Genomic DNA, 16,379 nt, shown 5'->3' with positions numbered 1-16,379 from the left:
GTGAATTGATAGATTTCTGAAACAACCAATACAGTTTAGTTATTGAGGTTTATCACTGTTTTCAACAACTCTTTAAAACAATAACATGCCCAAATACAAACTCAGCAACATTTCAGATAGAAATACATTTGGAGTTATAAATCCATCACACTACCCAGTGCTGTAAATGCAATTTAAATATATGATCTAATATAAAATGATTAATACAGAACATCTGGATGACGTGGATGACCAGAAAAAAATGAACCATGTCAAGCATGTCATATAAACATACATACATACACTATATTGCCAAAAGTATTCACTCACCTGCCTTGACTCGCATATGAACTTAAGTGACATCTCATTCCTAATCCATAGGGTTCAATATGACGTCGGTCCACCCTTTGCAGCTATAACAGCTTCAACTCTTCTGGGAAGGCTGTCCACAAGGTTTAGGAGTGTGTTTATGGGAATTTTTGACCATTCTTCCAGAAGCGCATTTGTGAGGTCACACACTGATGTTGGACGAGAAGGCCTGGCTCTCAGTCTCCGCTCTAATTCATCCCAAAGGTGTTCTATCGGGTTGAGGTCAGGACTCTGTGCAGGCCAGTCAAGTTCATCCACACCAGACTCTGTCATCCATGTCTTTATGGACCTTGCTTTGTGCACTGGTGCACAGTCATGTTGGAAGAGGAAGGGGCCAGCTCCAAACTGTTCCCACAAAGTTGGGTGCATGGAATTGTCCAAAATGTCTTGGTATGCTGAAGCATTCAGAGTTCCTTTCACTGGAACTAAGGGGCCAAGCCCAGCTCCTGAAAAACAACCCCACACCATAATCCCCCCTCCACCAAACTTTACACTTGGCACAATGCACTCAGACAAGTACCGTTCTCCTGGCAACCGCCAAACCCAGACTCGTCCATCAGATTGCCAGATGGAGAAGCGCGATTCGTCACTCCAGAGGACGCATCTCCACTGCTCTAGAGTCCAGTGGCGGCGTGCTTTACACCACTGCATCCGACGCTTTGCATTGCACTTGGTGATGTATGGCTTGGATGCAGCTGCTCGGCCATGGAAACCCATTCCATGAAGCTCTCTGCGCACTGTTCTTGAGCTAATCTGAAGGCCACATGAAGTTTGGAGGTCTGTAGCGATTGACTCTGCAGAAAGTTGGCGACCTCTTCGCACTATGCGCCTCAGCATCCGCTGACCCCGCTCCGTCAGTTTACGTGGCCTACCACTTCGTGGCTGAGTTGCTGTCGTTCCCAAACACTTCCACGTTCTTATAATACAGCTGACAGTTGACTGTGGAATATTTAGGAGCGAGGAAATTTCACGACTGGATTTGTTGCACAGGTGGCATCCTATCACAGTTCCACGCTGGAATTCACTGAGCTCCTGAGAGCGACCCATTCTTTCACAAATGTTTGTAAAAACAGTCTGCATGCCTAGGTGCTTGATTTTATACACCTGTGGCCATGGAAGTGATTGGAACACCTGATTCTGATTATTTGGATGGGTGAGCAAATACTTTTGGCAATATAGTGTATCATATAACTGTTTTATGCAAAGTGCGATGACTCTGCAAGTAAGACAGACGCGTTAGGAACATCAACTTTTTCCTCAGATGTGGTAGTCATTTACTAGGAAAAGTCTTGCTACACTCAGAGTTGCTAATGTTATCATCAAGCGCTAACCGAATTCTGTGTGTAGTTAAATGCTAACCTGGAAAATAGCATGATGTTAAAACACCTGGCTCATAAATGCCACTGAATGTTGATTTATTCATTATGAAGGATTTTTTTTTTTTGCTAGCACTTGATGCTAGGTCTAGCTACAGTTTAACTCTGGTTGTATGGAGCGACATGTTGACGTTCCTGATAGTTCTGTCTCATTTCCACCTTCACTGCACTTCTATCTCGTACTAAACTGTTATGTGATAGCTAGCCAAATATCCACAGCCTTTAAATTATTCCTGGTGTGCAAATTTTTACAGAGATATTCGGTTATCTTGTCTAACCATAAGCACCTTGTGTGTGTGTGTGTGTGTGTGTGTGTGTGTGTGTGTGTGTGAAGGTGTTCGTATGGGTGGCAGGGGGAGTACTGCAATCAGTGTATCCCATACCCCGGCTGTGTGCATGGTACCTGTGAGGAACCGTGGCAGTGTCTCTGCGACACCAACTGGGGAGGACTGCTCTGTGACAAAGGTAGTCCAGTTTCCATGGAAACGTGCGCGATATTACCATATACTTTAAAGTTATTAGCATATAACTAACGCTCACATGTTAACTGATATTAATATCAGTGGATCGTTGGAGCGGGGTGTGGATCGAGATGTGATCGTGTGTGTGTGTGTGTGTGCGTGTGTGTGTGTGTATGTGTGCGTGTGTGTGTGCGTGTGTGTGTGGTTTAGACCTAAACACGTGTGGCACCCGGCAGCTGTGTCTGAACGGAGGAACATGTAGTAACACAGGACCCAACAAGTATCTTTCTAGTACAGCTAGATCAGCATATCTCTCTGCCCTAATCGACGATAACAAAAACAATCCTAAATTTTTATTTAGTACTGTAGCAAAACTAACTAGGAGTAAAACCACTGTAAAAAAGCACACACCATCTATATGCAGCAGAACCTTGTGCAACACTAACTTCCTCCTGCTCAACTCTGACAAGACAGAGGTGCTTGTACTTGGAGCACATGCAGCTACAGATGTGGCATTTAAAAATGCGCGCTTTTTCCCACGGTATGCCGCGATTCCGCCCGCAGTGTGCCGCGAGATCCTGCGAGTCGGCGCTTTGGTATTTAAATGCATGTGTTGTACTTCACCGAATTTCCACCAGGTGGCACATGGTACAACTCTGGCCTGAGCACATTATACAGTATAACGCAGTTCTTATATATATATTTTAATACTTTAATACATATATAATAATATTTACATTTTAAATGAATATGTATAAATTTACCCGTGACTGTGTGAGTGTAAAGCTGCGAAGTATTTTATGTGCTTTGTAAATACTTAATTGCGCTGGTGTTGTCCTGCCATTTGCACATAACTTGTTTTTGTTCAACTTTAAAGATGCCTGTGCAAAGATAAAAATTAAAATGGAAAACCTCTTCAGATTAAAGTCATTATAATGCAAAATTTAACTGGTAGTTATTCCAGAAAAAAAGTCAAACTAAATAAAATTGTGACAAAGTAGTAATATTTCGCAAAGAAAGTTAACACTATGAGAATAACGTAAAAATCACGAGATTCGTAGCAATACAGGATTAAATTCGTGATATTTTGAGAATAATGTCATTATTTACATTAACATGTTTAGAGTGATGAATAATATATTAGGCCTATTTGTGTATAGTGAAATTAAGGTATTAATAAAACGACTTAATGCATATGAGAATACGCATAAAAGTGAAACTTTACTCGTTACAGTTACTCTCATTGGTTGGTGATTATTGTTTCGCGCGCAGAGAGCAGCGGAAAAAAGAATGGTTTATTGATCTACCTAAATAAATATGATATTTTAAAAATGTCAAAGAGACCGTCAAACATATTTTTTAATTTTTTTAAATCCATGAGAAAAGCTGATGGTGTGCCTGATCAAAAGAGATCCTGAGAAGATGGAACTGCACAACTTTTATCAAGATAGTGGGAGACAGAAGCAAAGCGAGTTACACGGAGACAGAAACCTCCACTGATCAGATAAATGATACTGAGCACAGTCCTACTAAATCGCATATGGTAGCAGATAGCAGAAAGCATATGGTAGCAGATAGCAGAAAGCATATGGTAGCAGCATGGACGACGGCAGGCCATGTTAAGGTGGGCTTTAGCCCCCTAACATTTCTACTCAGCCCTCCTAAAATTCTGCCATTCTCCATAAACTCTACACCAGGAACGATTCTAGGATTTTCATTTAAGGGGGCTCAGCCCCCAATGTGGGTATAATAGTAAAAATATAATAATTAATTAATTAAAATAAAGGTTTGACTAACAGGGTAGGATGGTGATCTCCCCAATCCCCTTTAAATTTTACATAAAAACAGACTTTGGCTCCTCCCCGTCTTTCAGCGCGTTCTTCAATCCTCAGACCACGGCGTCACAGAGCGAGGATCAGAGGACGTGTGTGTGTGGGTGTGGGTGGGTGTGTGTGGGTGTGGGTGGGTGGGTGTGTGTGGGTGTGGGTGTGTGTGTGATCAGGAAGACTCGTATTTGGCTTGTTCAGTACTCAAATGTTTACCATCCTACCCTGTTAGTCAAACCTTTATTTTAATTAATTAATTTATTTATTTTTACTATTTACCCTCATTGGGGGCTGAGACCCCCTTAAATGAAAATCCTAGAATCGCCCCTGGCAAAGAGTTAAATGGCTTCAACTTGGGGCATATATACATTCTAATGTAGCGGGCGTCAGAATTTAGGAACACATATCATCTGAAATATATGATCAATATGGAACAGAATAATACACGAGACCATTCAGCAACGGATTAATGTTTATAATTGCGCTACCACCGGTTAGTGACGTCATGTTCCGGGAAAACTGAAGTTGTGTGGTTGGTGTCGGTCACAGCGGCGAGACACTGCTGGTTTTGTTCCGGAAATTATTCATGTACAAATTAAGCACTGTTTGGGGGGCGATATCCAGACATGGACCAGGAGCGATTGCAATATTTGAAGGGATAATGGACCGGTCTTTCTTCGAGGAAGCTATCATAAAAGAAACCGCCGCCCAATGTAATCACTCAATAAAAACCTTAAAATAATAAAAATGTGGTCTGATTGCATTAAATAAAAAATAAACATTATGCAGACTCTTCAGCTTGCTCATCATTTTGGTTAGAAAGTATTAAACCGATTAAACTAACTAAAGACTAGATTGTGACATACAAAGGTGAGTTATTGTACAGTTTTATCCCCGAATTCGGCACCGTGTTCTGACAATCTAACTCATAAGAGTAAACCCTCCCCAACCCTAAAAGTCAGTGTGGGGGAGGATCTCTCAGATAGTCTGAACACCGCTCGAACCGGTTTTTACATGTAAATTACATTTAGTACCTCTTTGGGGAAGAAAGGCGAAGAGATCGCCTCAAAAACATCCTAAAACTTCCCCTAATTTAATCCACTAACAAACATCCTGCTGTCTGTGTATATTCATGTATATTTAAGCTGTGAAACAATAAACAAACAATATTAAATCAGATAGTATATCAGAACTACTGTAGTAGGCGGAGGCTCCTGTAAAGCTTTTTTATATGCCATTTAATGTCAAAGAAATGCGCTACATAAACTCAGATGAATGTGGGAAGTAAGATTCAGAGTGCATGAGTTTACAGTACTGTACATAGCAGCGGGCTGCGGGAGGGAGATGCTGCAGTGATTATTAAACAGAGACCATGTTCAGATAGATAGATATATTTCATATTTAGAAGTGTTTTAGAGAATATATAAACGTGACATAAGATAATATATAAGTGCTACAGTAACGATCAAACGCGTATGATGTAAAAACTATTAATAACTGAGCCATAAAAATGTTAGAGCCATTTGACCAATCCATAAACAAATTTTTACATATTGCTATAATATTATAACAATGGCTTGAAATAGCTTTTAGGCACAATATGTTTTATCCATTTCACTCAAAACGAGTGCGTAAGTAGAAGAAGGGCGCATTTGTAGAATCTTAAGATTTTTTTTAAACGTATCCTGATGGAGGCTCGCGCTCCGTGTTCAGCTGCCTGCAGGGTTTCCATCACACGCAATAAAACCTCACACCAAGTTAAATATGAATTCCACACGTTTACTTTCTTTGTTGCTTGTTTTAATCTGCTTCTGAGAGAAATTCCGTGGCCAAGCACATCATTTAATGTGTTTGACTTCATGCAACAGTATTAAACTCATGCAATATAGGGATTAAGTTGTAATGTTTTATTTATTTTCACTTCATGATGCAGAAAAACTAGTTGCTATTTAGTGCTTTTGTTACCTCTAGGTTGGTGTAACAGCATGCCCAGATCCAGAACACCCGAGTATTAACACACACAAACTCAATTCCGGGTCTGCTTGGGCATTTAAGCAGCACACACCCTTTATTACACGCAAAGTATCATTCCCTCGAGATGTACCAAGCCTTTGTTGAATTACTACCTTGATATTGCTATGAACCTTGCCTGTTATTATCTGACTACGAGTTTCTGTTTTGGTTTCTAGTGTTTGCTTTCCGGTTTTTGACTTGTGCCTCGCTTTATGGTTTCCGATTTCTGCATGTGGATTTATCAGTAAAGATCTGCACATGGATTCGAACATTCCGGTCTCAGACGAGTCCTTACAATAGGATTATTGTAATGTCTTACTGTCTGGATGTACCAGTAGGAGCATAAATTAGCTCCAGTTAGTCCAGAACACAGCAGCTAGAGTCCTAACTAGAACCAGAAGATATGAACACATCACTCCTATCTTAGCCACACTACATTGGCACCCAGTCAGATTTCGCATTGATTATAAAATACTGTCACTGACCTATAAAGCACTAAATGTTCTCCCGCCACAGTACCTGAGCGATCTTTAGTCTTTTATGATCCGACACGCCTACTCTGTTCAAAGGGTGCAGGTTATTTGGTAGTACCTCAAGTAGAAACCACACAGTTATGGAACAGCCTTCCAATTAGTGTTCAGGATTCAGACACAGTCTCAATGTTTAAGTCTAGGCTGAAGATGCATTTGTTTAGTCAAGCTTTTAATGTATAGTTTTCTTAAGTTAAGGAGCAGATCTGGAAGGTCAGTCGCTCAGGTTTGCTGACTGTGAAGTGGTTGGATGCTTTATGTCCCGGGAAGCCTTCATGTCTGTCACCTTCAGGCTCTCCCTTTTAGTTATGCTGTCATAGCTAGTCTTGCCGGAGTCTTTAAACATCACATGATCAGAAGCATACTTAATATCTTATTAATCTTAATATCTTAATATCCTATTTTCCAGCTTCCGGTGTGACCACTGCCTCTACCCCTGGTCAGAGTCTTGTTGCTTGGTGGTGCTCACTGATGCTGTGGATGGATCTGTGTGGACAGCCTGACCCAGGAGACAGCCATGGACAGAGCCACTTGGGGACTTTCACACCATCACAGATCTGCCATTACATCTGTCAGCTTGAGACAGCAAGGAATTAGTGTCTTTAATGACCTCAGAAACTACAGTGACCTAATAGTTCCCCATGAGCCATTTATTGCTGTTGTAAAAAGGACATTAATCAGCTACAGTTACATTATTTACTGTCCAGTGTCACCCAAATGAGGATGGGTTCCCTTCTGAGCCTAGTTCTTCTCAAGGTTTCTTCCTTATATCATCTCAGGGAGTTTTTCCTTGCCACCGTCACCACAGGCTTGCTCATTTGGCATAAAATAAAATAGGGATAAAATAGTTTAATAATTTAATTTAATAATTTTTTATTTTTTAATTATATAAAAAATATATCTATCATTCAGTGGTGTGCTGTCAGGGCCAGCAAGGCCTTCTCTGCTGGCCTAAACAGCAGTGATCCGAATCACTGACTTGCATTTTAATATAATTAAAATATTTTTCCATGAATGTGTATTAAATTATTCTCCATAGTCTATTCTCTACATTTCATAGCTTTGCTCTTGGTTGCGCTGCTTCCAGTAGTGTATATTTATGATAAGAGTATTTATCCAATCATATTTCAGCCAGTAGCTGATATCATGTGTTGCCAGGGTGAAAGAAATCTGCCTTAAGGCCTTCAGAATCAATAGTGCAGGCACCCGTAGCTTAAAATAAGTGGCAATGAAACTGTTACATCACTGGGGCCATCTAGCAGGCATACGATTACGTCAGCAATTTCCCGTCCTTTGATTGGATAATTGGAGTAGTCAGAGAGGCAGCGAACTGCACATAAACATTGTTTCTATATTCGCTGTGTCTCATTTCGGATGCTGCGTCCTCAGGAGATTGCTCTTTGCTGCATATGTCATCAAGAATGTCTTTTTTGAGAAATGTAACCATAAAAAAATTGACTATTCCTTGTGAGGTGTGAAATACTGTAGCCTAATTTCTTTATTACTTTGCTATTTAACGGTTGATTATTATCTATTGCCATAGCATCCAGGGACGATTCTAGAATTTTCATTTAAGGGGGGCTCAGCCCCCAGTGAGGGTATAATAGAAATAAAATAAAATAAAAAAATAAAATAAAATAAAGGTTTGACTAACAGGTTAAGATGGTAAACTTATTGCAGCATTCCACTGTATTGCATAGATATGTATAACACAGTACTGAACAAGCCAAATACGAGTCTTCCTGATCACACACACACACTTGTCCTCTGATCCTTGCTTTGCGACGCAGCAGTCTGTGGATTGAAGAACGCGCTGAAAGACGGGGAGGAGCCGAAGTCTGCTGCCGTTTTCATATGAAATTTTGAGGGGACCGAGGCGATCACCAATTTGTGTACAATTTATAGAGAATTGTAGAGGGCTGAGTAGAAAATGGCCTAGCAACGCCCATGGTGGCGTCATGATGGTATAGAGGTGGATTAATTCAGGAAGGTCACCAGTGAAGGCCTAGGTCTGAAATGCACAGTCCACCACTGGTATCATTACATAACTTAATTCCACAATGGGTTCATTCATTAATCTTCAGTAAAGTCTTTATCCTGATCAGGGTCACGGTGGCTCCCTATCATGGACACACTAGGCACAAAGAGGGAACACACCATAGCAACGGAATCAAGCACATGGACACTAACACAAATCATGTGTAAGCATTTTTTTATGTTGGCTACTGGAACCAGTGCTACTTGATGAAAAGAAACCAACTTGTACTTAGTTAATGTTGACTATTTACATGAAATAAACGTAAAGTTAAATAAAGTTCCTGCAACTTAATACCTTTCATTTTTTTGTGTTCTTTGGGCACATACCCAAGAACACTACTTGATGATGTCTCCTTTCCAGCATTTTGGACTTGCAATAGTAGTCAACTGAAAAGTTTTGCACAGGCCCATAGAACAGGAAGACGTGCATTTGCATGGTACAGTACAATAGCATCAGTGCTTGACAACCCAGTAAAAAGCATTCTGGCTTGTTGGTTTGATGGAATGATTCATCCTTTTTGTGCAAGACGTCCTGGGTTCAAATCCTGTATGAGCCTATGCTTTCCCATTAACTCTTTGTTCTGCAAGACTTGGATTTTGCTTATCATGTTAACCAAGATTCATGATGTATTTGGCCCAATGCCAAGAGCTGCTTACTTGGTTCACACTTGGCTGCTGGGTTCTTGAGGGTTGCAGAAAGGTTAAAATCCTACAAGAGCCCTTGCTTTATTGTTAACTTGACTTTGTTTAACCTTTTGATCAGACCCAAGTCCATACAAACAGGATGGCCGTACAGTTGCAGAGTACAGTGACCATCCGTCTGCATACAGCAAGCGAGAGAAGGATGTCGTGGCTTGTTACTTAGGGTGTGAGAGGTCCTGGGTTCAAAACCCTGATTTTAAGTGGAATAGACTGGGTGGGATAAAACTAATGAAAACTTATAGGGCTGGCTGCTTGTTTCTCAAGAGGTTCAAGATCCATGCTTTATTCAACCAAATAACCTCTGATATTAATTTGAATATATGATTGAATGCAGTTATTATACTACAGACACAAAATGCAAACAATTAGTAAAGAAGCTGTCATGCTAGCAAACAGCTAAATATTATCACTAAACATATCTAAATTTAGCCTCAACAAATTTAAACAAGCAATAAAATATATTATGAACATTCACTGCTTGTTGTTTAAACAAAGAATTTAGCATATATGATACCAGCGCTGACATGACTATGAGTAAGTAAAAGTGGGTGGAGCTAGATGTGGTAAGATACAGTTTAGAAAGTTTCACAGAGATCCTGTCATTTATACCTACTGCAAGAGAGACACAACAGTCATGTTACTCTTCTTTATTTTCATAGTTGTTAAAAACATTGGTAAGTCATTTATATTATACACAAACTTTTGATAAATGCTTTTATAAATATATATATATATATATATATATATATATATATTTATCTATATATATATATATATATATATATATGTATATATATATAAACAATATATGTATTAACAATATGTATTAAATAATTTAAGATACTGAGTTTTAATGTAACACTAGTGACCTGAAGACTTCACTCTTCATTATTTAGCAGCTTATAAAATAGCACTTGATCCAGCACTGATATTAGCCAGTCAGCTTTCTCAGGCAGCTGTGTGCTCCTTCTGTCTGTTAGTGTTGGTGTTGCATGTTATTTGTGATCAGTCAAGAGCTGACAGCACAAGTTAGCAAACTAATTAAAACACAAGCCCATGCTGAACAGAAAAGACTTCTCTGCTCTAAATCCTTTGAGCTGACAGAAAGATCTTCATCCAAAAATATCTCACTAAATCACAAGTTCTCATAGCCAGCGGTAGCAGCATTTAGCTCACTGACTTTAGGTAGCTTAGAAAATGACAGTGTAAAGTTCACATACCAGAAATACCCCATTTCATCATTTCAGGAATAATGATATTAAATGTTTATTATTCAATGAACAGTTATTTCTTTCTTTATTGTGCTTGAGATCTGATGTGTTCAACATATGTTTCTTTGCAGGTTTACTTTGGTCTTGAGTCTTGAACAATAAAGAATGTCTCCTAATTTGATTTCCCAGTGTGCTTTTGACATTAATTGAAATACTTCAGCACTTAATTGCTGTGGGTTTTGGGAATGTGTCTGTTCCCCATAGAAATCCTGCATCTGTGGAACCTGTAAAAGAAAGCAAGTCTGTTTAGGAAACTTCTAAGTGAGATTGTTCCCTAAGTTAATGATCCATTCAGTATTTCTTTCTAGCTAGCTTGAATTCCTCAAGGTATATGTTGCAACTGTCATTTGTAACCTGTCACATGTAACAGTAAAAGTTATATATTAAGTTATTTCAGGAGTTGTTTGTTCTCTGATGTAACCGTAACAATAGCTAGCTAGCAAGCTAACATTAGCTATGTCTGTTTATAATAGTAGCTTGCAGAGTCAAATGCTGCACTCATACAGTAGTTCAGAATTATCAGCTAACAAAAACACAAAACCTCTTGTTACCTATACAGCCTGAATACAAGTATAGCTTTTCTATTTAAATAAAGTAAAATACATACTTGAAAATGTACTTATTTTCAAAAGTTCAAGTATCAAAGGTTAAAGTATAGTGAGTTATTGTGTCCTTTGGAGACAGCCCTGACCTCTAACTCCGAAAGATATGTTTAAGAGGTGAAGTCAGATGCAGTGGGTTGATCAGCAACAGTGGAATAGTTCTGTGTTGTATTAGTGACTCAGTTCACTGTCACTGATACTGTGAAGTGATGATCTGTGTAAAATTATGCTCCAACAGCATCACTTCCTGGGTGTGGCCTTCTAGATCCACTGCAACCCTGACCAGGATAAAGCAGTTATTGAAGATGAATGAATGTAGGTGTATATTGACAGGTGTGGGAGTGTGATCAGGATATAATTCAAGATATAACATAGTTTTCTAATGAACTGATATTAAAGAAAATAGTCTCACTGCTCTGCATTTATTGAGTGTATAACACATTCTGCTCATTCAGTCACTCAGAATAAACTGTTTAATGTAGTCACACTGAGCATCTTTAAGTAGATAAACATAACTATTAGATGAACACAAATTAAATCTATATGAGTTTCTGGTTGTCAGTGAAATATGGTTATAGTAAGAATGTTCTTTTAACTGAGAGAATTGTTGGAGAAAGTTTCTGTTCCTCTGCAGATCTTTTTCTGTCTAGATGATATTCTGTTTGAATCTCCAATCCACTTACTGATGTTTTTAGAATGTGACAGGGAACTGGATAACCTGGAGAAAACACACACAGGACTCAAGGAGAACACCACATAGAAATTATCCATGTGTACTTCACATCCCAACCTGTCAACACCGAGGTACATGTAGGTACACTGCATGGCCACAAGTATGTGGACATCTGACCAAGGAACCCACATGTGCTTGTTGAACATCCTATTGCAAAGTCATGGCCTCCTATTTCAGATATGGGGGTCAATTTAGGCATCTTTATATTTTTGGCCATATAGTGTATTCATGATTAACACCTACAGTCATGTCCATAAAGATTAGCTGATTACAGTGGTATTGATAAAAGTAAATCTAAATGTATATGAAAGCCACAGGGAGGAGGTAAGACACCTAAAGCAAATAAAACACTCAGTTTACCAAACACACACCAAGTGAAAACCAACCTTCATTCAAATCAGCAAATGTCATGCACACATACCAAACACCTCTCTCCTGTGAGGCTTAATGGCTTTCTGGCATCTTTGATAGTATGACCAAGACCAGCAGAAGATTTTCTTCTCACTTTAGTGAAATGCCTTAGAAAATGTTCTATGAAATAAACAACCAAATATGAGTGAAAATGAGATTAAAGTGTATACTTTCACCTTTAATTTAAGAGTTTTTCATTCAAATCGGGTGAACAGTGTAGGAAATACTACACCTTTTTTACTAAGCACAATGATAGTCCACCATAAAATCCCATCAGTTTGTCAGTTTTCTGCAGAGACAGGAGACTAAACCTCGCCTCTTCTATCATCACTACATTCACGGAATTCACATCCACATTCAGCATCCTGTGCAGTTTCTTTTACTTCAGCTGAGCCTTACCAGGAAAATGAATTTAAGAAATCACCCACTTTGTACATGTTTTATCAGAATTCATCAGTACAAATTGGGGCAAAGTGGTAAAGAAGTAGAGAAAACAAACAAACAAACAAAACCTTGTTGTGGTATAGTCATTCTCCTTTCTCCACAAGATGGCGTAGTCAGTTAGCTTATTGTGGGCAAAGGACTAGGTTCCTGCTCACATACCCCAGAGATGTTGATGTTGATTGATAAACTACTTTTATATCCTGGCTTTATTAAGCAGATGGCTATATTAATTATGTTCAAATGAGTCAAATGACAAGAGAAAGAAAAGAGGCTGGTTTGTTCATCACCTCAGTGAAATACCCTCCAAACTGTCCTATTTATAACAACAGGTTTATCACAACAAACAAACAAATAAGCACACAAACAATGCCCCAATGTACAGTATATATTTTAAATTTACAAACACAATATATAGTAATTTAATTATTAATTAATGTTTATAGAATAGATTGAATGTTTTCATTATTAAAAAATTCTATGCTGTCAGTATTTGTTTACTGTGTGCTTAGGACCGGTTCCTCCTTCGAGGCTGAATCAGTAACATTAGTGACACTGTCATGTGATGCTGTGGGGTGGAGCTTCATGAACCATCATGATGATCACATAGAGCAAAGAAAGAATATTTTCATTCAGCTAAAACTATTCATCATGTTCGCTGTTATATTCATGTGTCTTTGGCTTTCACTAGGTGAGTTAACACTGACATTTTGTTATTGCAGAAATATTCATTGTTGAATTACTAAATAATTACTTTTTGTGGTGTTATGAAGCATCAGACTGTAGGTGTGATTTATGTAATTCTGACTTGATTGTGTAAAGTTTAAAAACATTATGATGTCTTCTCTATGACAGGTGACTCCATGGGAGATTCCATAAAGCCACTTTTCACTCATGAAGTTGTAGATGAAGGTGATAATGTTACTCTGTCCTGCAAATATGAAACAGTTGTTGCAGCAAACACCAACCTGCAATGGTACAGACAATATCCAAAATCTAAGTCTGAGTTCCTTCTTTACATCACTCCAAATGGAGATAAAAGTGAATCCATTCCACCACGTCTGTCTGCTGAAATTGATAAAAATAAAAACCAAGTGGATCTGATCATCTCCTCTGCTGCTGTATCAGACTCTGCACTATACTACTGTGCTCTGAGGCCCACAGTGACAGGAAATCCAGCTGTACTGTACAAAAACCTTCACACAGTTTTGTTATATTGAAAGTAGTTCTACTGATGATTTTGAATTTACGTGGAATTAGGGGAATTCTGTCTCTTTTTCAATTCATACAAAATTCATAAATTTGTTTTGACAAATGTTGGATTATTAGGAGACTAATATTATTATTATTTTTTTTCCTGGTCAGAGATCTATAAGTTCTATCAGAGGATACAGAAAGCCATTGCACAGACAGTAACCTAGAGCGTTCAGCTAGGCTGGTTTTCATATATAGACTCTCAAGGGGTCACTCAATCACTTTCATTTTCTGAAGCTCAGGAGTGAACCAGGGAGAGGTGCAGGAAGAGGGAACCAGACTTATACTGGTGTATAAGTATATATATATATATATACTTATACTGGTGGGAACATGTCCTTCTAAAGCCTGAGAAATGGCAAGGTTATAGCTGGACAGAGTCTCTGAAGGGTGGGAAAATTTAGCAGAGTCAAGAATAGAAAAAGCATAAATAGAGAAGAGAAACATATTGGGTCAATCACTTGTCCATGAGCTTATGGTCAGGGATACCCAGTTTAGCCCAAATGAATAGTTTAGGTCAAGTGTGTGATCATGAGAGTGGGTGGGTAAGTTTACATGTTGCATAAGGTTAAAGTTTTCCAGTATTGACATAAGTTCCTCGGTTTTAGCAGAATCCGTGTCTACATGGATACTGAAGTCATCAAGCTGTATTACTGGTGAAGATGTAGTGCAAGCAAGAGTAAGTAGTTCACTAAGGTGGTCATTAGATTAGAAACTGAAATAGTGATTTTAGTTTCTTCTTTTTTTAATTCAACTGATTTTTTATTTTATTTTACTTTAACCTATGGCCTTAAAGAAAGAAAGAGTGTCATATAAAATGTGGTAAATGGTAAATGCCTTTAATTTTTGTTTTATTCTATTGTTGAGGGCCAAAAGTTGAATGGAAATGATGTTATTACTTTATGTATTAAAGTTCAGTAACATAGTTTCATGGTTGTGAATGCATTTGTCAAGTATTTACACCCTCCCAACCCCATCCTGATCCTTCCACCCACAGTGGGTGTCCGCCTGCCTCCTGCCCCCACTGTCCTCTTTTTTGAAAATGGAAATATGGTCACCCTAGCCAACACCATATAAACCTGCTCACATTCTTTTCACATACTTTTCACAATAAACCCTCTGTGATATAGGCTCTGCCTGTTCTTCTAACATACTGTACATACTGCACAAATATTATCTTAACCTCTGCCCTGGTTAAAGAAACGAAATAAAAGAACATGAATTTTTAGAATTACATTTTTTATTTAACTTAAACATAATCACTGTTTATTTTATTTTGAACTGGTGCTTTGTTATTGTCTGGTGTTTAAAGGAGTGTACAAATAAATATAATATTCATCTCTTCCGATGTGTGAAGCTGATGTGTTGTGTTTTCAAGCACTTATTTTGAAAGAATAAGAAGAGAGGATCCAAGGCCAGTCAGGGTATGACTTTCATCCTCACTCTCTCTCATTCACACATTCACACAAAATCATGTGTATACCTATCAGCACTAATGTGTCTTAAATTAGTTTTGAGACATAAACTTTGTGAGATTTGTTGCTAGATGTGTTGCTTTCAAATAAATAATGTGCTAATGTAAATTTATGCCAGAAAGCAATGTTCAAAGACTCCATACTGTGTTCTGTGTTCATACTGTGTTCTGTGTTCATACTGTGTTCTGTGTTCATACTGTGTTCTGTGTTCATACTGTGCTCTGTGTTCATACTGTGTTCTGTGTTCATACTGTGTTCTGTGTTCATACTGTGTTCTGTGTTCATACTGTGTTCTGTGTTCATACTGTGGTCTGCGTTCATACTGTGTTCTGTGTTCATACTGTGTTCTGTGTTCATATTGTGTTCTGTGTTCATACTGTGGTCTGCGTTCATACTGTGTTCTGTGTTCATACTGTGTTCTGTGTTCATACTGTGTTGTGTTCATATTGTGTTCTGTGTTCATACTGTGTTCTGTGTTCATACTGTGTTGTGTTCATATTGTGTTCTGTGTTCATACTGTGTTCTGTGTTCATACTGTGTTCTGTATTCATACTGTGTTCTGTGTTCATACTGTGTTCTGTGTTCATACTGTGGTCTGCGTTCATACTGTGTTCTGTGTTCATACTGTGGTCTGCGTTCATACTGTGTTCTGTGTTCATACTGTGTTGTGTTCATATTGTGTTCTGTGTTCATACTGTGTTCTGTGTTCATACTGTGTTGTGTTCATATTGTGTTCTGTGTTCATATTGTGTTCTGTGTTCATACTGTGTTCTGTATTCATACTGTGTTCTGTGTTCATACTGTGTTCTGTGTTCATACTGTGGTCTGCGTTCATACTGTGTTCTGTGTTCATACTGTGTTCTGTGTTCATACTGTGCTCTGTGTTCATACTGTGTTCT

The 16,379-nt window shown here is 38.5% G+C and overlaps 1 long non-coding RNA gene and 1 gene segment (V, D, J or C); both read left to right on the top strand.

Moving 5' to 3' along the window:
- The first annotated feature begins 2,053 nt into the window (after nucleotides 1-2,053).
- Nucleotides 2,054-8,868, top strand: LOC131349775 (uncharacterized). Its single transcript, XR_009204104.1, has 2 exons — nucleotides 2,054-2,189; nucleotides 6,964-8,868. It is a non-coding gene; the product is annotated as an uncharacterized LOC131349775 (long non-coding RNA).
- A 4,534-nt stretch (nucleotides 8,869-13,402) lies between these two features.
- On the top strand, nucleotides 13,403-13,905 carry LOC131349774 (T cell receptor alpha variable 12-3-like; the record flags this gene model as incomplete). The annotated part of the segment is given in 2 exon segments: nucleotides 13,403-13,442; nucleotides 13,607-13,905. Coding segments are annotated over 2 exon segments (339 nt in total), but the record flags the coding sequence as incomplete, so codon positions are not given.
- Nucleotides 13,906-16,379: the final 2,474 nt, after the last annotated feature.

This window comes from Hemibagrus wyckioides, unplaced genomic scaffold (assembly GCF_019097595.1).
Source record: "Hemibagrus wyckioides isolate EC202008001 unplaced genomic scaffold, SWU_Hwy_1.0 Contig12, whole genome shotgun sequence".
Classification (NCBI taxonomy): domain Eukaryota; kingdom Metazoa; phylum Chordata; class Actinopteri; order Siluriformes; family Bagridae; genus Hemibagrus; species Hemibagrus wyckioides.
The sequence above is the reverse complement of the archived record's forward strand: the minus strand, read 5'-3'. Positions and strand labels throughout refer to the sequence as shown.